General features: G+C 55.3%; 1 protein-coding gene across 4 annotated transcripts in view; it reads right to left on the minus strand.

Moving 5' to 3' along the window:
• Nucleotides 1-24,531, minus strand: part of ZNF423 (zinc finger protein 423) — a 324,179-nt gene that overhangs the window by 20,417 nt on the left and 279,231 nt on the right. For all 4 annotated transcript variants that reach the window (XM_037815985.1, XM_037815984.1, XM_037815986.1 and 1 more), the window contains 2 exons: nucleotides 8,962-9,093; nucleotides 7,394-7,509 (listed from right to left, as the gene is read on the minus strand). In XM_037815985.1, coding sequence (XP_037671913.1) covers nucleotides 7,394-7,509; nucleotides 8,962-9,093 — 248 coding nt within the window. The remainder of the gene's footprint in view (nucleotides 1-7,393; nucleotides 7,510-8,961; nucleotides 9,094-24,531) is intronic.

A 24,531-nucleotide genomic window follows, 5' to 3' on the forward strand; every position in this document is an offset into this window, starting at 1 on the left:
TTACAGCTCCTGGTGCTACCTGCTTGGCCCAACTACTAAAATAGTTTCTCGGTCCCCTGACAATGACGGCTTTTTATAGTTCAGCACTGCAGGCCTCATTTAAATCTATTAGCTCATACCAATGGCAATTTATTTAAACTTTGGAGAATTTCTGCTGGCCTTGGTGGCGAAGAGAACTGGGCTTGGGGTGTGGCTCTGCCACCTGCTAGTGACCCTGGGCAAGTCACTCAACATCTCAGAGCCTCAGTTTCCATATCCAGAGTGGGGGTAAGAGCACCTCTTTCCCGGGGTTGTGTTGAGATAATCCGTGCAAGGTGCTTGGGGCAGGGCCTGTCAGATCTCCACCAGCCCCTACCAGTTCTCTTCACTGTGCTGGGGAGGGGGCAGCTTGTCCACCAGGCCAGAGCCTGCCCCATGGTGGGCCTTCAGTTTGCCCCCCCTACACTCCCCAGCTCCCCAAATCCACAGACCACGGGTCCTGGTGCCGGCAAAGAATGGGGCTCAGTGAGGCTCTCCGGGAAGGAGAGAAGGAAGCGGCATCCATGCCCAGCGTCTGCGGGCACATGGGGCCCGGGGGGACCCAGAGACAGCTGGGCCAGCCAGGCAGAGCCCACCCCTCCCCTTGGGTCAGCTGCCCCGGGCAAGAGGCCCACAGGCCCCGAGCCATCATCTGCTGAGGCCTGAGGCTGGAAACACCAGGCCCAAAGCCCTGACATTTGTGGGTTTACAAACTTCTCTCCCACCCCAATCACATCTGCACGTCACCCTCCCCTGAGCCGGCTGCACGGCCAAGCTAAACAGGGTGGGAAAGAGGGGCCAGTGCCAGGACACTCAGGGGTGGGGGCGCAGGAAGGGGGACCCAGAGCCCTGGTCTGCTGGCCCCCACCCCGTCCCACCCCACCCTGCCTCCCAGCTGTGGACACAGAGCTCCTCATTACGCCCCACGGCAGGACCAACCATGGCCCATGGCCTTGAGGCTCGGCCAGATGCCCAAAGGGCAGGACTTAGGGTCTCACTGCCAAACTCAGGCCAGAAATCACAAAACCACAGCAAACCCAGAGTGGAGGGGCCCCTCAAAAGTCATCTATCCCAATCCCTATCTGTTCCTCAAATTGCCTACAAAGTGAGGGCTTATAATAACAGGGGCATTTACCAAGCCCTCCCCATTGGTCAGCCACTCAGCCAAGGGCAGGATGCAACTACAAGGTCAGAGCTATGAATACCCCCATTTTACAGACATGGAAACCGAGGCTTGCAGCTGGTAAGTGACAGAGCAAGGGTTCAAATGCAGAGCCACCTCACAGACCCTACACTTCCCCTCCCTTCCGTAGCATTTTAGACAAAGGCCCATCTGCCTCCGTTTCTCAGTGGCTTTCCCAGGTAGCAGGCGCTTGTGGTGTCCACCTGGCCCAGCAACCTTGCCTGAGCAGATCCGTCCTCTGCTGGTTTGCACTACAGGACCCCAACCCCTGGCAGCAGCTCGCTGGGCAGAGATGGACAGTCAGATCTCGTCTTCCAGGGTTCTGGAGCCTTGGCCTGAGGGATGGCTGCAGTCTATAAGTGCTGTCTTGGGGTCCCCTGAGTGTTCCTTCCAGCTCCCTGTGTAACCAAATCCCCACATTAAAGCCCCTCTGTCAAAATACCCCAAGTGTCTGTTTCAGCAGAACCGATGTAGCCCTGGTGGGTGGGCCACCTGCTGCCTTGAATAGGGGAACCCAGAAAGTCAGGCTGCAGACAGAGGGCAACCCAAAATGAGCCAGAGGAAGGCAGAAGAAAAGGACCTGGTGGCCTCGGAGAAAGCAGGAGAGCTGCTACCTTGAGGCATTTGGTTCCAGAGAACAGGGCTTCTGAAGACACAGTGGCATTTCCCTCTCTTGGGATTCAAAAGCTGCCTTGTTTCCCTCCAGCCAATCCCCCTCCTGCTTGAGCTAGCTCCAAAGAGCAATGCACCGAGACCAAAATCCCTGTCCTGAGTGTCTGCTCACTACCAAAGTCCTGGGGAGTCCAGAAGCATCTTGAGAATCTCCTCTACCCAACAGAGCTTAAAATGCTTGAAAACAACTGCCTGCACGTTTGAACTGCAATCCCTCCAGGACAGAGCCCAGCTCTGCTATGTAAAGGCGGGATCCCCCAGCCTTCCACCCTGTCCAAGTCCTTGGGGTGCAGGCTGTGTGGTGTGTGGGTTAAGACAAACCTTTTTATTTCTCCCATTTCTTCCCCCCATCTCCAGCCCCTGGCAACTCATAGTCGTTTTTCTGTTCTTATATTTTTGCCTTTTTCCAGAATGTTAAGTAAGTAGAATCATGTATTAAAGAGCCTTTTGGGGCTGGCTTCTTTCACTTGGCATTTGAGATTCACCCAAGTAGTTGCATGTTATCAGTAGCTTATTCTTCTTTATTGCCGAGTAGTATTCCATGGTGTGGATGCCTGTTTATCCATTCACCAGCTGAGGGACCTGTGGGTGTGTGTCCGTCCAGGCTTGGGCCATTACAAATACAGCTGCTATAATCCCTCATGTACTGGTTTTCATGTGTGTGTAAGTTTTCATTTCTCTTGGGTGAACACCTAGGAGTGGGATAGCTGTTCATATTTGAAGTGTATGTTTAATGGTGTAAGAAACTGACAAACTGTTTTGCAATGTGGCTGCACCGTTTTGCATTCCAGTTGCTCCACATCCTGGGAATTTTAGCTTTTTGGGTCTGGTTTTGTTTTCGTCACCCCAACAGGTGCGTAGTGGTATCACTTGGTAGTTTTCATTTGCGCATCCCTAATGACTAACGACGCTCAGCATCCGTGTATCTGCTTTGGTGAGGTGTCTGTTCAAACCTTTTTGCTCATTTTTCAGTTGTGTTTTTTCCCTCATTATTGAGCTTTGAAGAGTTCTTTACATATTCTGGATACAAGTCCTTTATCAGATATGTGATTTGCAAATATTTTCTGCCAGTTTGTGACTTTCCGTTCTCTTAATAGTGTTTTTCAAAGGACAAACTTCTTAAATTTTGACTCAGGTACAAATCAGATAATACCTCCCCCTTATTTAGTTTCCCATCACAATAGGAATAAAGTCCAAACTCCTTTGCTGTCCTACAAATCCTGCCAGGACCTGAGCTCCGTTTGTACCCTCACCCTCCCGGAACCCCTATTGCCCCCCCTTCACTGTGCCTCAGCTGCACTCGGCCTCTGCTGTTCTAGCAACATGCCCGGGTCCTGCTGGCCACAGGGGCTCTGAAGACGCATCCATGGCTTCTTCTACTCGCTTTTTCAAATGTCACCTCCTCCGGGAGGCCTTCCCTGACCACCCTCACCAAGAAGTGCCCACCTCACCCTATCACACTCTACTGGCTGTGCTGGTTTGAATGTATTATGTCCCCCAAAACGCCATTATCTTTGATGTAATCTTGTGGGGCAGATTGATCGGTCTTTTTGATTAGGTTGTGACCTTTTGATTGGATGTTTCCAAGGAGATGCGCCCCACCCAACTGTAGGTGATAACTGATGGGATATTTCCATGGAGGCGTAGCCCCACCCATTCAGGGTGGGCCTTGATCAGTGGAGCCATGTAAATGAGCTGACGGGCAGAGGGAACTCAGTGCAGCTGTGAGGGAAGTTTTGACAAGGCGCTACAGCCAAAAGGGATGCTTTGAAGAAAGCACAGGAGCTGCAGATGAGAGACAGTTCGAAGACGGCTGTTGAAAACAGACTCTTGCTCCGGAGAAGCTAAGAGAGGACAAATACCCTAAGTGCAACTAAGAGTGACATTTTTGAGGAACTGCAGCCTGGAGAGGAACATCCTGGGAAAAAGCCAATTTGAAACCAGAACCAGATGCCAGCCAAGTGCCTTCTCAGCTAACAGTGGTTTTCCGGACACCATTGGCCATCCTCCAGTGAAGGTACCCGATTGCTGATGTGTTACCTTGGACACTTTATTGCCTTAAGACTGTAACTGTGTAACCAAATAAACCCCCTTTTATAAAACCTAATCCATCTCTGGTGTTTTGCATTCCAGCAGCATTAGCAAACTAGAACACTGGCCCATTGCCTGGTTTTACCTTCTTAATGTCATTGTCCGCTATTGGAAAGTGTCTCTCAAGCCTGTGGGGGTTGGGTTCACAACAGCTTTCCATATACACACTTTGATCAAATGAACAGCAAAGCTTAGTTCCCTCTCATACTTTGTCTTTCTGTTATGAATGTGCCCCAGTTCTTTCCAAATCCTTTAAATTGATCTCAGCCCTTTAAGCTGAGCCAGCTACAGTAAAAATCGACAGGACTTGCCCCTCCCTCCTGGTAAGCGTTCTTCTGTAGATGCATCCCAAGAGAACCTTCCCTTTAGAAGCAGACACGTCGCTGCTGATGGTCCAATCCCACCTCCACTACCTCTATCCTGACAGCAGGAGCTCCTGGTCCTGGAGTGAGAGCGACCGCCACACTAGCAACTTCTCAAGAGCCTCTCAGCCCAGAGTCCCCTCCCATAACCTCAAACGACTTGCAGAGATAACAGCCAGGCAAGGCCCAGCAAGAGTAGAAATTCCGATGGGGTCCTGCCTCCCGATGCCCCACCCAAAGCCCCACGTGTCATCCCAGGAAATTTCACCCTTGCCTTTTCCACCCATGCAGGGGCGTCAGCATAATGACCATGAACACTTCAATGCCTACAAAACCCTCCTCTCAAAAAACCACACAATTGCTATGCAAGTTACTTAAGCCATTATTTGTATAGATTTGGCATTGCTACAACACTTGCACGTTTAAATGGTCTGTAATTAAAATCATTAATTGCAGAAAATAGTGGCTCATTAAAGCTATAATTTAGCAAGGTTTGCAGCATTTGAGGCTCTGACTTAAGGTTAACGGTTAACGGGGTGACCCAGGAAACCAGCACCTTGCATGAACCTTTTGGCATCTGGCACAGCCTGCAGCCCAGGGGGTGGAGCCGGAGAGCAAGAGGGTCTGATGCCGCAGCCAGCTAGCCCCCCCCACACCTCTGTGGGGACAGGACAGGCCTGCGGCATGCCCAGGAAGCCGGGACGCTTCCCTGGGATACATCTTAAAACCAACGAAGAAGAGATCAGCCACCCCTCTCGGTGTCTGGAATGACACAGGGGACCAGATGAGGGCTGCAAGCCCAAGTCTAAGTCGTCGCTGATATGCGCGGATGGGTTTAAAGGAGGCTGTAGCGTTGGGCTATAAATAGCCTCATCGTCAGGGGACGCGGGGCCTATTTCAGTAGCTGGGCCAAGCAGGGCAGGGCGGGAGGCACAGACCATACTGGGGAGCAAGGGTGCACAGCCAGTGCACAAGGAGGCTTCCTGGGGGGCACACGGTCTGACGGGAGGGCAGCGAGCCGTCTCATCATGCCCTCGGCACACAGGCAGGTGCTCGGCTCCTGGACTGCGGGGACACCACGGGGAGCCCTGGGTGGGGTTGTGGGGCCCTGGCTCCCAGCCTCTCTCCGTCGCTGCCCTGTGGAGGTGGAACCCTGGCACCCCCCTCTTTGGACCTGAGTCTGTAGAATTAGGTCCCCTGCTCTGTCCCACATTGGGACAGTGGGACGGAGGTTGAGTGAGTGATTCATAAACCCAAGGTCTTCGGGAATTCAGAGGAGCTGCCCAAAGGATGCAAAGAAACAGGCTTTCCAGGTAACCGCCTAGGGGATCCCCAAGGCCAGAACCCAGGGCAGGGTCAGAGGCCTGCCCGAGGGACAGCCCCTGACGGTCTGATGGCACAACCCCACTGTGCCCTCCGTGAGCCAGCTTCCATTTCCTCTGGACAGCGGTTGCCACCAGCTGGCTATGTGGGTGGGCTGCAGCATAACCCTATAATAGGCCACAAGCTGTACCCCTCAACCTCAGAAGGGAGGCGCCAACACTGCCCCAAGTGCTGAATGCCTGGGTTGCCAGGCCTCAGCCATGTTCCCCGAGGAAGCGGGGAGAGGGGTGGTTGCTGAGCGCAGGGCCAGCTCTCAGCAGCGGCCTACGGCGGAGGGGGCGGGGTTCTGGGGTCGGTGTGTTTCTGGGTGTTCGTGCACCCTTGTGGGCCTGTGGCACGTGGCAGCCGCTCGAGCTGTTGACACATGCCAGCCCTCCTCTCCTCCCAGGCGCAGGGTGGGGTTACCGCTTTGCCGCTTTAGCATAGAGCATGGCCACACAACTTGCTTTGGCCAAAAACTGTCACAAGAAGTCAGTATGTGTCACTGCCAAGGGGAAGCTTGAAGAGCTGGTGCACACTCCACCTCATCTATTGTCTCTCTGCCTGGGTGACCATGGAAACGTGGACCAAGAAGGACCCTGCCCCGGCCCAGGTCACTGAGTAAGGATCGTGAGCAGAGTCCCTGCCACCTGCCTAGATATGTGACAAGAGCAACAAATACAACCTGGGGGGTTGAAGACCTAGGAGATCTGGAGGATGTTTGTCATTGCAGCAAACCCTTCCTGTGTCCTGACTGATAAATGGAGCTATTCTTGGCCTGTGGGATTTCGGTGCCTCTGTCTGCGTGGGTGTGTGGCATTTCCATGAACTGTGTGTGTGGCTCTTCTGCTTAGGGTGTGGTGTGCTTTCTGTGTGGTCCTCTTTGTGCACGTAGTGTTACCCTTTGCAAGTGCTGTTTGTGTGCATGTGTGGTAGGAACATGTGTGTGTGTGATGTGCATGCAGTCTATGTGATTTTTCTGTGTGCATGGGTGGCATTACTGGGTGAGTGTGGGACCTCTCCAGGGTTACAAGAATCTCTTGCAAAAACCAGTGGGTAGAAAGGCACCCAGGGTACGGCTGCTGGCCCTCAGAAAAACCACTAATGGGTGAGAAGGGGCCCTCGGTTGCCAAGGGCAGGGGTTGCAGGTGCCGGGGGAGGCTCCCCTTCACAGTGGTCCTCTCAGTGGAGGCAGCCCCAGGCCGAGCATCTGAGGAAGCTGGTTGAGGCCATGGTGCCCCCACCTGAGAGCTGCAAAGACCCTTAGACCCATCAGAGATCATTGCTTACACTCTCCTGGCTTTCTTAGGTGGAGACAGAGGCTCTGAGGCCCCAGAGCCAGCCCTCTGCAGCCCCAGGACCCAACCACATAGGCCACTCAGGCCAACTCGCTACAGAACCAAGCTCGGTCGAACATCAGTATCCAGTGTAGGTGGAGACACGGGATCCCCGAGAGGGGAAGGGACTGGCCATGGAAAACACCACAGTGGGGCCTCTGACTCCTGCTCGGGGCTCGGCCTGCGAAAGCCCAGCTCTCCTGAGGGCTCTGGGCCAGCCGGCAGGAGGGCCCAGCTCGGCTCCAGCCAAAGACACCCATCCTGCCACCTTGGGCTTTTGCAGACCCCACCATCTTGGCTTGATCTGAGCACCAACAGGAGACCCGATATGCACAAGGAGGGCATGTACAGCCAACGGGGACACTCACCTGCAGCTCGGTCTGAAAGAAGAACTTCTGCGGGCATTGCGAGCAGTCGTAGATCTTATCCTCTTGCCCGTGCACGGCAAAGATGTGCTGCTGCAATTTGTTGGCCTGGACGAAGACTGGACCAGAACATAGCCGTCAGGGGCCATGTTCCAGGGATGCCCAGCCCTGCCACCCACGGCAGCTACCCCCACCCCACCAACCAACAGGGATCACCTGGGCAGGGGCAAATGATGATCTACTGGGAGACTTAGCACCAGAAGCTGAACTCTGCCACTGAGCAGCTGGGCAGCACCAGGCAAATCCCTGAACCTCTCTGTGCACCAGTTACCTCACCTGCAAAATGGGGATCGTTAAAATATGAACCTCATGGTGGTTGGGAGGATGCAGTGGGCTAATACTTGTAAAGTACTTAAAAGACAGCCTGGCACCTAGTGAGCCCAATAAATGTTAGCTGCCATCATCATCATCGTTGTCATTGCCCTGCCGGAGAGCTTCCTCAAGTGAGAGCCTTGAAGACAGCCCAGGCCTGGAAAGCAGGCCGTGCACTTATCCCCATTCTACAGAAGAGGAAACCGTAGCAGATGGCACAGCGAGATCTGAATTAAGTAAGCTCAGCACAGTGCCTGGTCCGAGGAGGTGCCCAGTAAGCACGAATTACTCTTCTAGTGGCTGAAGTGTTGTCAGCGTCCTCGGGCCCCACAATGGGGTCCTGTGTCCTGGACGGGCTGACCTGGCAGCCGTGGCCCGCAGTGCCAGCCCCCACCCAGCCCACGGGGTGTGATGTGACAGATGGGCAGGGGCTCTGAGCCAGGGGGGCAGAAGGCCCCGCAGTGTTCCAGACCCTGGGAGCCCCAGCAGGGTGTGTGTTTGTGGGGGGGTGTGTGGCCACAACAGAGCCCCTTCTTCGGGCCCATCACAAGGGGCTCAGGCCCCGGGGCACACAGGAGGGCGTCCGGAAGCAGCTGTGTGTCTAGGAGGTGAGCACTCCAGGGAGCCCCTCCTGCACGGTGCCCTCCCCAGGGTGGGCTTCCCGCCGCGGCAGACAGCAGATGTTGGGGGAGGCAGGGGCAGGCCAGGCTCCCCCATGCACACCGGCTGCCATCTGGGCAGCGGGAGGGGCCGGCAGAGCCCCTGAGACTCGCCTCGGGCTGGGCAGCCGCTCGCCTGGGCTGGCAGCCAGCCTGGGGGCAGGGGCTGGGGCCTGGGCCACTGAGCTGCCCTTGCCCCCACCAGCCCGGAGCGTGGATGGAGGACGGAGCCTGGGCTGCGCCGGGGGGAGCCGGGTGGGGTGGGAGCCCCCATGGGCTGCACAGAGCTCCCAGCTGAGGGAGGCAAGCGTGGGCCACTGCAGAAAGGGCGAAGTGCGAGAGAGGGGCAGAGGCAGGGTCGGAACGGGGGCGTCCAGCAGTGGGGCGCAGGTGAGAGGGGGCTAGGAGAGGGGGCGCCCCACCTGAGAGGAGACTGGAGAAGCTCTGCATGGAGGGAGCCAGGGGAGAGCCTCCTGCTCCCTGGGGTCCAGGCACGAGACGGCCGGGTCCCAGGGCCCCTTCCCTCTCCGGGGCACCTACCTGTAAAGCACACAGGGCACTTGAAGGTGCCACCCATGCCCTCGAAGCTGTGCTCAATGAGGTGACAGAGAAGCTTGGCCGGGGAGTCGAACATCTGGTTGCACAGCTTACATTCGTGGTTGATACCTTCCTCTGCAAAAGGAGACCCACAGCCATCAGGGACCCCCACGCCACAGCCCCCAGCAGGAGCCCACCAGGAGCACCCAGCTCCCCAAGCCCCGATCCCCGGAAGCAGGGCTGGGCTGGGGGCCGCAGACACCGGGGCCCACCCCACTCCGGTGGCCCAGCCCCTGGGGGCGCACAGACCCGGGCGAGGGTGGGGCTCCCGAGGCCGGACCTGCTGCCCTTCCTCCTGCTGTCCAGGCGCCACGGCGCACGGCTGCGCCACAGTTGGATTCCGACTCCGTGTCACGGTCCTAGGGCCCAGCATGGAGTCCTGGATCTTTCAAAAGCCACCCAAGTGTTTACTGAGTGTGTGCTACGTGCCAGGCCCTTTGCCGTGAGCTGGGACGTCTGCAGGGAGTGAAACAGATAACGTCCACACCCCTTCTAGGCGGGGCTGGTGGAGACGAAGTAAATAAACATGGTCCACACGCCACGCGCTGTCAGGGGTGAGTGCATGGGGTGGGGGCTCTAGGAGGAGGGCAGGACGGAGGCCCTGAGGTGGCCGCGCCCGGAGCAGAGGGCAGGGGTGGGGGGCGATGAGGGCAGAGGGGTCTCGGGGCGCTGCCGTGAGGGGCCTTCCCGGCCGCTGGGGGACTCGGGGGTTATTCTAAGCGTGTGATGGGTGGCGCTGAAAGATATCGCAGGACGTATTAAAAAATGCTGTTTTTTCTTTTAAGCAGATGGCCTGCCCGTGGATGACAGACAATGGACAAACTCTCCCCCTCCTGCTTCCAGATCCCAGGCCTCTCCATCTCCCCACCTGGAAGCATCTGTGACCCCAAACCTTCACTCGGAGGCGCCCAGGGACAGACGTGCTCCGGGTGCCAGGGGGTGGGGGCTGGGGGCTGGTGCCCTCGCCCGGGCTCGAGCAGGCCTGGGTTCTCTTCAGACACCTTCCCCTCCTCCCTGAGTACCCTGGACTTCAGGTCCCTCCCCATAAAATAAGGACGCCTGAGTCGCTGTCTTGGGGAGGGTGGGCACAGAGGATGGAAGGGGCCGGCGCCCGAGAAGCCTGTGGCCCAGCGGTCAGTAGGGTGTGGGTGCGGGATTGGCCCGGCTTGAGCTCACATTGGAATCCCAGCCCTGCCACTTACTGTGTGATCTTGGGCAAGTTACATAACCTCTCTGTGCCTCCACTTCCTCTTTTATAAAGCTCTCAATAGCCTCCCTCCTATAACGTGAGAATAAAGTGAGTTTGTGCAAATGTAAGAGGTTGCGAACAGCCCCTGGTACACAGCAAGGGCTCAATAGGTGTTTGTCTTGCTGGTATTATCTGGGGCAGCCAAGGACACCGCACCCCCTCGGGCTCCCCCAGGAACCAGCCTCACCAAAGGCACCAGGTGCTCCGATCCGCCCTCAAAGGCAAGAATTAGGCGGCAGAGGGGCTCCGCCGGTGGCAAGACACGAACACAGATGGGCCGAGACTCCTGGCGCGTCCCCGGGTCCCCAGGCCCTGGCAGGGGCTGGCGGGGACAGCAGGCCTCTCCCTTGGCCCAGCCAGTCCCTCCCTCCCTCCCCACCCCGGGCACACGCCACAGAGGCGTGCGTGCACGTGTGCATGCGCAGGTGGGCCTGCCCCACATAGCCCACTGGCTGCAATCTTCCGGGTGTTTGTCATGCCCCTGGAGCCCCGGCAACTAGGCCACATGCACCCGACAGAGAGATTCAGGAAGATCTTCCATTTATACTGACAGAAAAGGAGTTCATTGACAAGTTTGGGGACACCGGGCAGGCCCAGCACACGCGCCTCGCAGGCCCACGCACGTCCTCCACTCCCCTTGGGGAGACTCTCATCATAATTAGAGATAGCCTCCAGTGTGGGGGCTGCCCCAAAAGACCCTCCAACAGCCCCCTCCCCCAAACAATGGCTAGCACAGAGTATGGGTTCAATGAATGACAGAAGGAACAAATGAATGAGACACCACCATTACAGTCATAGAATGTGGACATTAACAAAGCAGAAACTGAACAACTGTGCAGAGGTTTCTTTAATAGCTTATAACATATTTGAACCTCAAAATAACCCTGTTTGTTGGGAAAATCACATTTCTCAGAAGAGACGGGCTCAGAGAAGTCAGATCACTTGCTAAGGTAACAGAGCCAGTCGGGGGTGGTGCTCTGAGCTGCGTGCAAAACATCCCCATGTGCACACCTCCTCCAGGCAGCCTCCCCTGCCTATCCCAGCACACACGACCACCCCTCACTGGACATTGCTCCTGCATGACCCATTTAACCACACCCTGTGAGTCTTTCTGGTCCTGGCCACTGGGCGGTGGGTGCAGAATGGGGGTTCTCTTCCTCCTATGGCCCCCAAAGCTAAGCCAGAGACGGCAAAGGAGGATTTACTGCTCTCTGCCGAGCAAGGCTTTGTAACCACTTGGCTGTGAACAGAGACGTGCATGTCTGATACACAAACACCGAGAGGACAAAGAAGGCTCCCGCAACTTATAAATCAGAGAAATCGTGCCTGACAGTCACTTTCCATTCTCCGAGTGCTGAGCAATTCATCAGCCGGCTCCCCCTGATTCATAGATGCAGCTACGCCCAGCACCCACGTCCATAAATATGTGCACCGTCAGGCAGCCCTTGAAACCGCTCACCGGTTCCCGGGCCTAAACGGCTGCCACTCAAGCAGAACCCAGCCCCAAACCGGTGTCAATTTAACGCTCCTGGCTAATTTGATTAAGAGCCCATCAGACAACTCCGTGTCACTAGCAGTCCCTTTCCTCTCGCCCAAGTGTGTAAAAGAGTCAAATTTGTGAAAGGGGAAGAGGGAAAATTAAACAAGCAAAAAGGGAAAGTGGGGTGAAAAAAAAAATAATAAAGCCTGAGGGTTCCCTGCCGATCTGGGACTCTCTCCCACTCAAAGCAAGACCTTTTGATTTGCAAATCGCAAATCTTCCTTCTGAATGATGAGGCCTTCTCCCCACCGCAGGGAGAAGGGGGTTCGGAGCGGCTCCCTCGGGTGTCCATTATGTGCACCTCTGCCTATAAAACCATCCGGGGGAGGGGGAGGAGTGGGGAGGCGGGGAGGGGCTGCCCTAGTTAGTGTGACAACACCCCTCTGCTGCCTGTGACCCGATGTGAGCATGCCCACGGATCCTGCTGGAATGCACCGCCACCATCACTCTCGTCCGCTGCGATGACGACCGTGCATTCTGTCCCAAGACGCAGAGTCCGAGATAGTGGCACCCTCCGAGAATAACTTTCCTGAATTATATGAGATTGCACCTCACCCCACTGGCACCTCGGAGCAGAATGACAAGGCTGTCTGGAGCTGCATGCCCTGCACCCTGGCGTGGGGCTTGGCAGATTTTGAGTTAAGACACATGATCGTGTCCCCTCGTTTCTATTCTTTTATATATATATATATACATATAGTCACATGACAGGCATCCATAAGTGAGACCCACGTAACTCAAGAGAATTATGCAGCCCCACTCATTTGTAAAGTAAAGTAAATGCAGATTTCTCTTGCATACCGCACCAGCCCTTGCCTCCTGGTTCCCATAAGCTGGGGCTGGCATGAGGAATCTATTGATTTATTACGATTTAAAAATATAAAAATAAATAAAAACCCAAACTGCCAAACAAACAACCCGGCAAGCACAAAAATCCCAGAGTCCCACTCCCTTTTTTTTTTTTTTTTACCCTGTGCTCAGGAATAATAAGTGTTAATTTTACACTTCGTTTCTCAAAAAAAATAATAGGATGTGCTTTTGCTTAAAACCAAGCCGGCCTGCTGGAACCTTTCAGGCTGAAAGTGTGTCAGCCCAGAAGAGGAGCAGAGGGCTTTGTGGAGGAGCATCGTGCAGAGATGACAGCTCCCTGTAATGTCCCCGGTACCGACTTTTGTCTCCAAAAGCATTTGATCCCTGGCAGACACACACTTATTTCCATACGGGTCTTAGGGGAAGCCAGGAGGGGAGAGAGCTGATTATCGGAATCCTGAAGGTGAACTCAGGTGGGCGCCGCTGATGTCAAAGGCAGGCCCGGGCACACATTCGGGGGCCTTAATTTGCTGCCTGGGAGGGAGGAGCAGCAGGCTGCGGCGGGAGTGGGCAGGGCACTGTCCCCCGGCTCCGAGGCACGGGAGTGACCCGCTCCAGCCGCCTCGACAGCCTTTGCCAAGTCCTCTCTAGCAGGGACCCATCCGGGGCAGCTGACCGGGAAGTGGCATAATGAATGCATACACCCCTCCAGGAGGGACGTAGTGGCTGACGGGGTGCATAATTAGCCACCCTATTTGGCTGCAGTATTATGGGCTAGGTCTGAGCCCCCAGTTCCACGGCTCACTTGCTGTGTGTCTTGGGTATGTTACTTAACCTCTCTGAGCTTCAGGTTCTTCTACTGGAAAATGCCTGTAAGGCAGCCAAGGGGGCTTCCTCTGCCCCAGGACATCTGCATCCCCGCCCCTTCCCCTGAGAGATTCCCCACCCACCCACCCCCGGATCCCACACCCCGTTGAGCTCTCTCCTCTGAGAGGTCTAACTGGACACCCTGGAGAAAACAGCACCTCCCCCTCCTTTCTAGGGCCTTATACCCACCGTTATGGTCCTTCGTAGCACTTATACCACCTGGCCTATTACAGAGCTCTAATCGCCTCTTTCTCTCTCTCTCTCTCTCTGACACACACACACACACACACATACACTGACCTAAGCTCCATGATGGCTGTTTCACTCATTGCTATTTCTGTGCCTAAAACAGGGCCAGATACTCAATAAATAGGAAATGAATGATTTAGGTGCAGCACTTGGCACAATGCTGGGGGCAGAGGGGGGTACTGGTAAGTGCTGATTTCCTACATACCAGGGATCATCCCAGTCGCCTATAACTCAACCGCTGGTTGATAAACCTCCTCTCAGGACAACAGCCTGACCAAGGGAGGGGGTCCCAGAGAGCCTCCCTCAGATGACAAGAGGGGAACTGGGTGTTAGAGAGGCCGGCCCTGCAGCGGTAGACAGGGCTGGGCGGGTGGCAGTGCGAGGCCCCAGCAGCTCTCTTGGGCTTAGAAAACAAAAGACAGGCCACGGAATGGAGACCTGGGATGCAGCAAGCCTCCCGCTGCTGCTTAATCCTCCAAAACATCGGGTGAGAAGGAGGGAAGAAGGACCCACCCTCCACTTTTCCACCTGTGGCCCAGCGAACCCCTGGCTGGCCCCAGCTCCAGCCGGCCAGCAAAGTGAGCAGAGGGGGAGCCCCCACCCTGCCACAGAGTGGGGGGGCCCCGACTGCGGCCTTGTCCCACCAACAGCATTTCTGCGGAGGGACTTGATATGAGGGGTGTGCAGGCTGCCTCGCGGAGCTGAGTCCCTCTGCTACGGGCCCAGAGAAGCAACTTCTCCAGAAGTCAATTCCCCGGCTCAGCCCCAACCCAAAGTCCCCAGAGCTCCAGGGTCCCGGCTCTGGCACGCGCATGGCAACTGGGCACTCCACTCCACCCGTGGACACGTGGAAGAGCAAACAAGGAGGCGGGCGGGGCGGGGGCTGTGTGCAGGGAGTGACCCCAGGAGAGAACCCTCCCTCACCGTCTGGTGCCATCCCAATAAATAACTGCAAACAGGTGCTGGACAGACAACAGAAACTTGACCTGGGGAAACTCAGTTCTTTGTTCCCTGTAAGAAACAAAGACCTTTTGGGGCAGAAGAGAGAGAGGCAGATAGTAATATCTGGCAGCCGGATCTGACTATTTATCTATTGATTGGTCATTAAATACCACAAGGAAATGAAGCCAGACCAAGGGGGAGGGGGCAGGGTGGTATTTGGGCTGGGAACCCAGGAGGGTCAGAGGGGCAAACGGGGTGAAGGAGGGTCCTCCATCAGAGGCCAGGCAAGAACTGGGGAGCGGTCGGGATGGGGGGTGACCTCAGGCTCCCCGACATCCCAGCTGCTGGCAGCAAGCAAGTGTCCATCCCTGCCACACAGAGTGCAGTCCACCGCCGAGCAGCCGAGGCTGTGTTACCCGGAGCTTGGTAGAAACTGCAGCATCTCAGGCCCCACCAAGAGCCACAGAACCAAATCTGCATTTTGACAAGCTCCACAGTGACTAGGACACACATGAAAGTTTGAGGGGCACTGGTCTCTAGAGAAGGAACGTGGGGACGCCGCCATTGTTGGAAATTCTGTAGTCACAAGGCTGGGTGTTTACGGCAACACAGTGGTTTTACCAAAACTTCACCTTATGGCCCTCTAAAAAGGCGGAAAGTTTTCTCAAGTTGCTTTTCTCCCACACTCCACAGAAGATTGAGAAATCATCAACGAACAGTGAAATAATGTGCTACTATGACACTTGGGATGCAGGTGATGTGGGGGTGCCTTTAGAGGGGCAGTTGGGACTCTGGGGGGAAGGCTCACGCTCCCCCACGGGATCCTGACATCACCGCTATCCCGGACCCCCAATGCCAGGTGGCTGGAGACACTTGGGGTCCCCATCACTCGAGAATGCTCAGTCACTGCTTGAAGGCATGTCCCCCCTCATGGCCCCCACCTCGGACTCCCATTTTCCTAATTAATCCTGGAGGATGGGCTGTGCCCTTCCTTCTCCCCCAGCCCGCGGGGAGCACCTTGCTAGGCTTTTCTGGCCAGGAGGGACCCATCTCGGGTCCCCCATGTTTGAGGAGGGCTTATAAATGAGCTCTGGCAGCCTGAGCCAGGGCCCCACGGGGGACCCGGAGCCTCTTCAAAACAGAGCCCTGACAATTAGGCAGCCGGAGTTTTGAAAGGCTTGGGATTGATGGCGTGGACAGTAAAAATATCACCTGGGGAGCTGGGTGTAGTCCTCCGAGGGTTGCTGGAGGTCAGTTGCCATGGCAACGGAGAATGAGCTCAACCTTGTAACTGACCCTTATCTTTTTTTGATCTGTGGGCCACTTGGGGCCAAGGCTTGAAACCAACTGGAAAATAATCCGGTCACATATCAGAAAGAAAACTATTTATACTTATTTACCCAGGTACCACCGACATTCCCCTTTGACGAGGAGGGCACCACAAGAACTCTACCTGGCGTGTCCAAACAGAGGCTCCGGAAGGTGGGATAAAGGAGGGCTGTATTCCCCATCTCGCAGAAAAAGGCAGTTATTTCCACGTGTGCACAAGGGGAGGTGGGTGGAAAAGCTCACACCCTCCCGCCAGCCCCTCTCACTTCACTCTTGCTGGACAGTGTCAGACCCTCTTGCCTTCCAGCGTCCAGAGCGAGCCCATCAAAGGAACCGGACTCAGATTTCTCCTCTCCCTTAATATTCGCGTGTGTTGCCTCAGCCAGGTTTGATCACCGAGGCTGATTTGCTTTGTTCCAGGGTCTGAGTTGTCTCCCCTCTGCCAGAGGCGTGTTCCCAGATAGGAGGCTAAGCGGAGGCGCCGGGCAGATGTGCACCTGGGGACAGGTGTGGAGATGGTGTCTAGAGAAGGAAGGCAGAGGGGGGACAACCGCGAGCCTGCCCCCCTTGCCCCACGCCTGGCTCGGCCTGCACCGCACTCACCCTGGGCTTTCCAAGACAAGAGCGGCCATCTGGCGAGGACCGTCTCCAGGACACTGCCATCTATCCTAAGTTAAGAATATTCTGCTTTCCGTCGCCTCTTCCGAAACTCAAATCTGAAGACTCCAGATGGTTCCATTGACCGACTGCTCCCAAGAGCCACGGCAGATGGATCTTAGCTAGGGGTCAGTTAAGCTTGAGAATGATTCTGGGTAAACTCCCCTTGAGGTTTCCCATCACAGCAAACAGGACAGCTCAACTGACTGCCCCCCACTCATCCTCTTCCATCAAGATGAGATCCTTTTGGGAGTGGGGAAAAGTCCTGGCTGAGAAGTCGGCTGCATGAGGCATGTTCCTGGCTCTGTCTCAGACCCACGGGATGACACTTTGGTCCCCTGCCTCAGTCTCCCCATCTGGGACCTCAGAACAATTACAAAGAGCAAGTGAGAGGCTGTGGAGAAGGTTACGATGCCTCATCCTAGGAAGTGAGCAGGTGGGTACCCCTGCTGCTGCTCACCAAACAGTCACCTTGGACATGAGTCTGTCCTAAGCTCCGTGCCCAGTCCCCTGTGGTTGTCACCGGGACAGTGGAATCTTGCTCCAGGGGATGTGGCCAGGGGCACTTGTGCCCACCCCCACGTCCAGGAAATGTGTGAAGAGCCCTTTTGCCCCTGGCATGCCACGGGGGCACCATCTATGACTCTTGTCAGCTTCCCTCATCTCTAGCCACCTCCACCCCAATCCGACTCCCCATATTCTAAATGGCAAACTTGTGGCCCAATTTCAAACCCTTTGTACAACCGTGGCTCGTGGCAGCTACTTGTGGCTGCCCCTCTGCTTCTATGACTGCAACTTCCCGTTTCCCTGTGGTCCTTCTCCTTGCTCCTCTCTCTTAAAACTCAGTGGCATTTTCATGCAGGGTGTGAGACACGGGCCCAACTCAGATCCACGCGGGCCCCGGCCTCAGCCAGGCCTTCTGCGTAGCTGGGAGCAGAGGAAGCTCCCTAGCTTGAAAGGCCCCAAGAACTTCAGACAAGGGCTTGCCCAGGGCTGGACGGGGCCTTCAATGGAGGCACCTTCCAGCTCTACGTTCCGAGAGCCAGTGCCCACTAGGGAGCCCAGCCTGGAGCGCTGGCGGCACTGGATGGTTGAATAAGGAAGACGCATCGTCTTTCCAGAGGGTCCACCTGCTCGCTTCCGAGGACAGCCAACGGACCCTCTGAGCAGGGGCTTCGTGACCTTTGGGACACAGTGACTGGCCGTCTTTGGCAGGAGGAAACTCACAAACCAGACCCTGGTCACATAACCAAGAGATGGGAGGTCACTGCCTTTCTACTTGATGGAAAGACAGTATAAATGAATGAATGATCAAGTAAATAACAGAAAAAAGTGGGAGAAGGTGGTGAACCTTCAGTGAGGACTCTAAGAAAGAGCTCTCGGATTTCTAAAGAATTGAGAACATCTTTGCCTCAAGCTTCAAGAACGTGAGCCTTCCTGCCAGAGATGACACCCAACAACCCTCCTGAAACACACCCCAGTTCCACCTGCAAAGACGGGGGGCCAATCACCTCAAAAATGAAGACTCTGCTACATCCCCTGAGGCTCCACCAAATCGAAACAAGTAGCTTATTCTCCCTTATTAACACACCAAATGCCTACTGATAAATATCACTGATATCAGATAAAAGTTTCCCACAACAAGGCCATTGTCTAAAAATCCATTGCACTAACAATTCTCAGATTAATGGCCTCTAATAATATACAATCTACATGACAATGACAGGCAGGCTGCAAAACCCTTATGGTCACCGACCTGCCAGGGAAAGCGTGAATTGCCCCTGCTTCCACTACAAGGGGTTTCTCCACCGCCGACATCATTTCTCCCCCTACCGAGATCATTTTTTAAAAAATAAGTGAGAGCTATGCATCAAAAGGCCAGGCAGCTCCAAACATGCACTCATGGAAGCACAGCAAACACATGTGCCATGTCCAGCCAGACACCACTCTGTCCTCCTGCAGTTATTATACCGAAAGCTTGAAGTCCTGGCATTCGGCTCGGAGAAGGCAGTTCACCACTTCCTGAAAGTCCCCTTCGATCATATTAACTGGCCACTGGGCACCACTCCCCCTTCAATTCCTAAGGCAAAAACACGTGAGGAGACTAGCAAGTCATGAACAATCGCTACTGAAAAGTTTTAAAGTTTGCTTCTGCTAGAACCACTCTGTCCAATGTGGTAGTCACTGACAACATGTGGTTATTTAAATTCTAATTAAAGTTAAAGTTAAAAATGCAGTCACAGTAGCCACATTTCAAGTGCTCGAGAGCGGATGTGGCTAATGGCTACCAATTCGGACAGCGCAGAACATTTCCACTGCGGAGGAAAGTTCTATCAGACAGCGCTGAGCTAGGTGCCCGGTCAGAGGCTCTTCCTGTCTTGTTCAACACTGTATATCTCGAACCTACAACAGTGCCTGGGACACAGCAGGTGCTTCATAAATATTTATTGACTTATGGTATGTGTGCTTCAAAATATTGTAAAGGATGCTTCATTCCGTTTGCTTGTCTGCACTTACTTGCAATTGCCCTGCAAAGGGAAACTGCTTAGATGAGACCTTCAGCTGAAGCCTCTTCCCTGGTCACCTTGTGGTCACCTTGCCCAGGCCTGGTAAGAACATGGTGAGATCCGGAACATTCAAGAGCAACAATGTGTCTCTGAAGGATGGAGCCCAAATAGTGTAGCCTTAGGTGGTGAAGGGATTACAAACCCCTGGATCTCTAACCAGCCTGGAAGCCCAGCCGGCCACAGCACCACCGAGCCACTTCTCACTGGGTCCTGGAGAAACACTGGGATGTCAGCAAGCAGAGGACGCCTACTGGAGGCAAGGCCAAGCGTGTCAAGGAAAGAGCTGCTTGGATTTGCAAGGCTTACCTAAATGGTTTGCATGCTTTCTTAGTGCTGCTTCTGCAGGCTACATCTCAAAGAACCGGGTTTTTACTGTGAATTGAGTGATATTAAAATGGGAACTGAAGTTGGAAATTCAAATGTAACATGGAATAAATGAATGCATTCAAATCAGTGACGCCCCTTCAAAGCAGCCCCTGGATTCCAGTGACAACACGAGCACCGCACCTACGAGGGGAGGGGTTGGCAGTTCTTCAGTTCTGGGGAAAGACCCCAAGAGATCACAACACGTAAAGACTGACAGTCACAAAGCACCCAGAGCGGACTTCTCCTCCCAGGAACTTTCTTCCGTGGAATTTTCTCCTCTCGTCCACTCCTCCCCTTCTCGCTGACCCCCACCCAAATCTCCCCTTCTTGAGGGCAAACCCAGGGCTACTGCTTTTCTTTCCTGTTCCAACAGATCCAGGATTAAGAATAATTGAGGCCTCCTGATCGCCCAAGCTGGCATTTGACATTAACCTGTTGATGTGTCCGGCTCCGGAGCTGAGCCCTCCCAGACAGTTACAGAGGTGGTTTGGGTCCCGCACCCAGAGACCAGATGGGGGGCCCTGCCGTCTCTGGGTAGCCCAGACCCCACAGCCCAGCTCTGTGAGGCCAACTAGCTGCCTCTGCCCACTTCCTGGCAATGCCTGCACCCGCCCCAGCCGGCCCCCAAAGCCTGAGGCCTGAGCTGCTCCTGTGGCGGCTGCACTGACCAACAGTGGGTGACAGCCCCAGCCCCCCGAGAAGTGGGGACAGACTGCCCAGAGGAGGGAGCTGGACTGATGGCTGAGAGGTGGGGAGCAGGGGAAAAGGCTGCCCCCTGCAGCCCTCAGCCCTCCTGCCAGCTCAGCCAGCACAACAGCTGCCGTTAGCTGTGATGAGCTGCGAGCGGAGTGAGGCCCACGCACCATAGCAGGAAGGCGCCCTCGGTCCAGCGTTGGCTGGAGACTTGCCATTTTCCTTTTTTGGAAAGATGTCTTCCTAGATACCTCCGTATTAAGGCACATCCTGCACCAGGCAACTCTCCCTTTGCTCTCTGCCCTCCTGGCCCCACCTTGCCATGCCTGCGGGGGTCTCCCTGCTCCAGCCTCTCCCCTTTGGTCCATCCAGCACACGCTGACCGGGTCATCCTCCCCAGGCACCACAGCCACCATGTCACTCCCTTGCTCAAGAACCTGCAATGGCTCCCTTTCTCCCAGTGTAAGGCTTCACTCTTCTCCCAGATGACCCAGGCCCCACCTGACCACACACCTCCCCTCCTGCCCCAGTGGTGCCCTCCCTCTCGCAACCTAGCTCACTCCTGGCTCTTCACTGTCATTTAAACAGCTTCCTATGCTTTGCCTGTGTCCCAGCAGCATTCACGGCTCTGGTTCCAGTTGCACCTGAACCTATCCAAAGCTGTGGAAATAAAAAAGTATCATTTACAAAATTCTTCTCTTTGCATAAGCTAACTTAAGCTGCATTTCTGTCACTTGCAACCAGAACAGTGCTGGCTAATAAATTCTCTACTTGTCTGATATTTCTGATAGTGTCAGATAAACACCAGGTGCTCAATAAATGCTAATAGTTTGGCTGATTCATAGATTCATCTCCTTCCCCTCCATGGCTCTGGACACTGGCCCTGGGAGCAAGGCTCACCCTGAGTTCCGTGGCATGCCGGATTGTCAGCCATCCCTGGGGTGGTGATCGAGCAGGACTGCGTCTTCCCTGTGACCTGTCCCCCCCCAAAACCAAAATGCTGTTCTTGGGGATGGACGCTTGCCCTCGCTTGCCCACTCACTGCCCTTAGCTGTCACTTCCTGGCGGCAGGTGCAGCACACGGCACACAGAGCAGCAGCGCAGCCACGGAGGCAGACTGCTTGGTCCCAACGCCCGTGCCTGCCATCTACTAGCTGTGAGGTCTTGCGCGAGTCCCCTGAGCTCCCGGGCCACTGTCTCCCCCATATCCCGTGAAATGGGGCCCACAGTAGCACCTAGCTCACAGGACTGGCTGTGAGGGCTAACGGGCTCAGAAGCATGAGTTGTTCTTGTTCTCATCTTCTGCAGAGGCCAAGACACTGCCTGCTGCTCCCAGAGAGGTTGCTCAAGGGTGAGGGGTCTGGAGGGCCTGACCAGGAACAAGCCAGATGGGAAGGCGAGCTCACCCAGAATCCCCGGAAAATACCAAGATCCAGGCCCTCTGGGGCCCCAGGGGAGGGAGATGGCTGGAGGCCTCCATGGACGCTGGAGCTGGCAGGAGCACTGGGGTCCAGCAGCCCGGCTGGCCCTGCACCAGCGTCCTCAGCCCCCAACCTGCGGCCACACTGCAGCCTCACCATCCCAGGGCCCAGACCACGGGGCCGCTCCAGTGGAGAGCAGGGTGGAAAGGCAGACGCCCAGCGTGGGGAACTGTGTTCCTGGTGTCACTGAGGGGCTGGTGTGGCGGGATGGCAGCCCTACCCCACTGCACGTGTCCCGGAGACGGACACGCAGGCACGCTCTCACACGCATGCACACGCACTCACACATACCCACAGTCTCTGAGACGTCAGCAGCCTCAAGTCGGGACCTGGCTGACAGCCCGGCCCTCCGGAACCCATTTTAAGGTCCCACATTTAAAGGGAGTTTCTCAACAAAGGACCTCCCAGTTAGAGCAAAATCCGCTGCCCCAACCCCACCGCCACGCCAACCTGGGATTTCTAGAAGAAAAAGAAAACAGGAAAACAGCAATGCATAGCCAACTTCTTTGCCTTTACCTAATGTTTTAATCATAATCCAAACATACAAGGGCCTGATTTTAATGACAATTTAGAACTTGCAAACCCACATTCTAGCAAAGCACTTTGAATTCTGGTTCCAAAATCAAGAGCGCGTCTCCAAGCTACAGATTATGAGGGTGGGGATTGGGCTGGGCCTCTCCTGGCCTCCATCCAGATGAACCCGTTCTCCTAGTCCAGAGCTCAGTAAAGCAGGGATCCCGTACACCCTGCAGTCTGCTGTGTGGGTGGCGGTGGGCCCGAGGCCCAGCAGGAAAATGGGGGTCCAGGCCCAGGCCACACCAGAGAACATCCCCGTGTCTTTTCTCCCAGGAATGCTCCCCTCCTCCCCGTGCCTTCTTGCCGATAGCGAGGTGCCTCCAGCACCCAGCTCAGGCACGCACCTGCACAGGACACTTCCCGCCCACCCACCATGACCCCATCTCCAGCCTGATGGGCCCCTGCTCTCTGCACCCCAAGAACCTTCCCTTCCCTCATGAGCACACTCAGCACCTGCTTGCCATCTCCCTCGCAGCCCGGGGTCCTCCAGGGCCTGGCTGCTGCATTATCTGGGATTCAGCAAGATGCCCCCACACAGTAGGCACTCAATAGAGGTTTATTCAATGACTAAACGTTACGTGGAAGGGAGTTCTTTAGAGACAAACAACATTTAGTCCTTGTCCACAGCCCTGTGGACCAGGGATAAGCTTGGTTAGGCTAAAAGACAGTGTCCTCCAACCTGACAATCTCCCACCTCACACCCATTTAAGTGGAAAGAAAACAAACCAAGTAGTCAACGTATTCCTATTTTGGGGAAGGAGAAGGAGGAGGAGGAGGAGGCGGGGAGGAGAAGAAGGAAAGAAAGAAAGTGGGGATAACTATATTTGTGAGTGTGCTCTATGAGAAGGTTTTCACATAAGGGGTCAGCAAGGCCACCTCGGGAAAGCAGGATGTGTGTTTCTTATTTTTGCGTGGCTCTGTGTTCTAGTTTTCCTGTAATGAACATGGATAGTTCTTTTCTTTTAATGAAACAGAAAACAACAAAAGCTTTTTTAATTAAAATGTTCCTGATTAATGACTGCAACCAAAGTGATGATGACAGCGTCCCCCCCCCCCATGATTGGAGCAGAGGTGCCTCCCAGCCCCACCCAGCCCTTCTCTCTGTGGTTCTTCCATTGGGAGACACGGGCGGCAGTGACGTCCCCTGCTCAAGTTGCTTCTCTCCGGACCTGTCCTCTGGTCCTGCTGGGCCTCTGCCTCAGTGGGGGAAATGTGCTTCCTCTCACCATGACTCAGTCTGGTGGAGTGGGCAGGCCACTCTGCAAGCCTGGTCTGCCACTGTGTGACCTGGGGCAGGGGACTTCTCTGCGCCTCCGTCTGCCCATCTGCAAAATGGGGATAGACATTGTGCCTCATGCATAGGGTTATGATGACATGATGTATTTCATCATACGATGCATGGCTGTGACGGTGCTTGGAGAACGTGTGGATCACCGTTCATTTTCACACATGGGACATGGTTTCTCAGGTGCCTGGCGTAAAGCCCGATGGGTGTTTGTGCAGACTGTGCACCAGAGGCGAGGGGAGTGTGCCTGCTACAAGCACACATGGCCACAGTGCTTTTAAAACCTTTAAAACGCCTCCAGTGACAAAGTACTCAATGGAGAGAAGGGTGGGGAGAGACGGGGAGGCTCCAGTGGGCGAGAGACGTCATGAGGCCTAGAGCCCCGCCTGAGGGGACTGGCACAGGGCAGCCCCCAAGCCAGCTCAGACACTCTGAGCAACCACTGCCTCTGGCTGGGTCTAGGCCGGGCCCCTGCCCACCCAGAAGAGAGAGCCCCTTGAAAGGCTTCCCCAGCCAGCTGGGGTCTGCCCGGATCTGTGCCCTCTGCAAGATTGAAGATGACAGGCTCCAGGGGCTGCGGGAGCTGGGTCAGAGGAAAGTTGGCAACGAGAAGGGCAAGAGGAGCAGCTGGGCTCAGGGGGCCCTGGGGTCCCATCCTTTGGGGAGCCCAGCAAGGGGTCCTCTCCTCATGCCCGTGAGTCTTTCACTGAGTTCTAAGTGCCCCTCCTCTGAGGCTGGGATCCTCTCGCTGCCCCTTCCCATTCTGCCCGCTTCCAAAGAGATGGGAGAAAGTGATCCAAAGATCCAATATTTGTATTTTGAATGTTAATTTGACATAGAGGAGTGGGCATGGGGGAGTGTTTATAATCAGCACTCCAATAAACCCGCAAATGACGCCAGTA

This window comes from Choloepus didactylus, chromosome 22 (assembly GCF_015220235.1).
Source record: "Choloepus didactylus isolate mChoDid1 chromosome 22, mChoDid1.pri, whole genome shotgun sequence".
In the NCBI taxonomy this organism is placed as follows: Eukaryota; Metazoa; Chordata; class Mammalia; order Pilosa; family Megalonychidae; genus Choloepus; species Choloepus didactylus.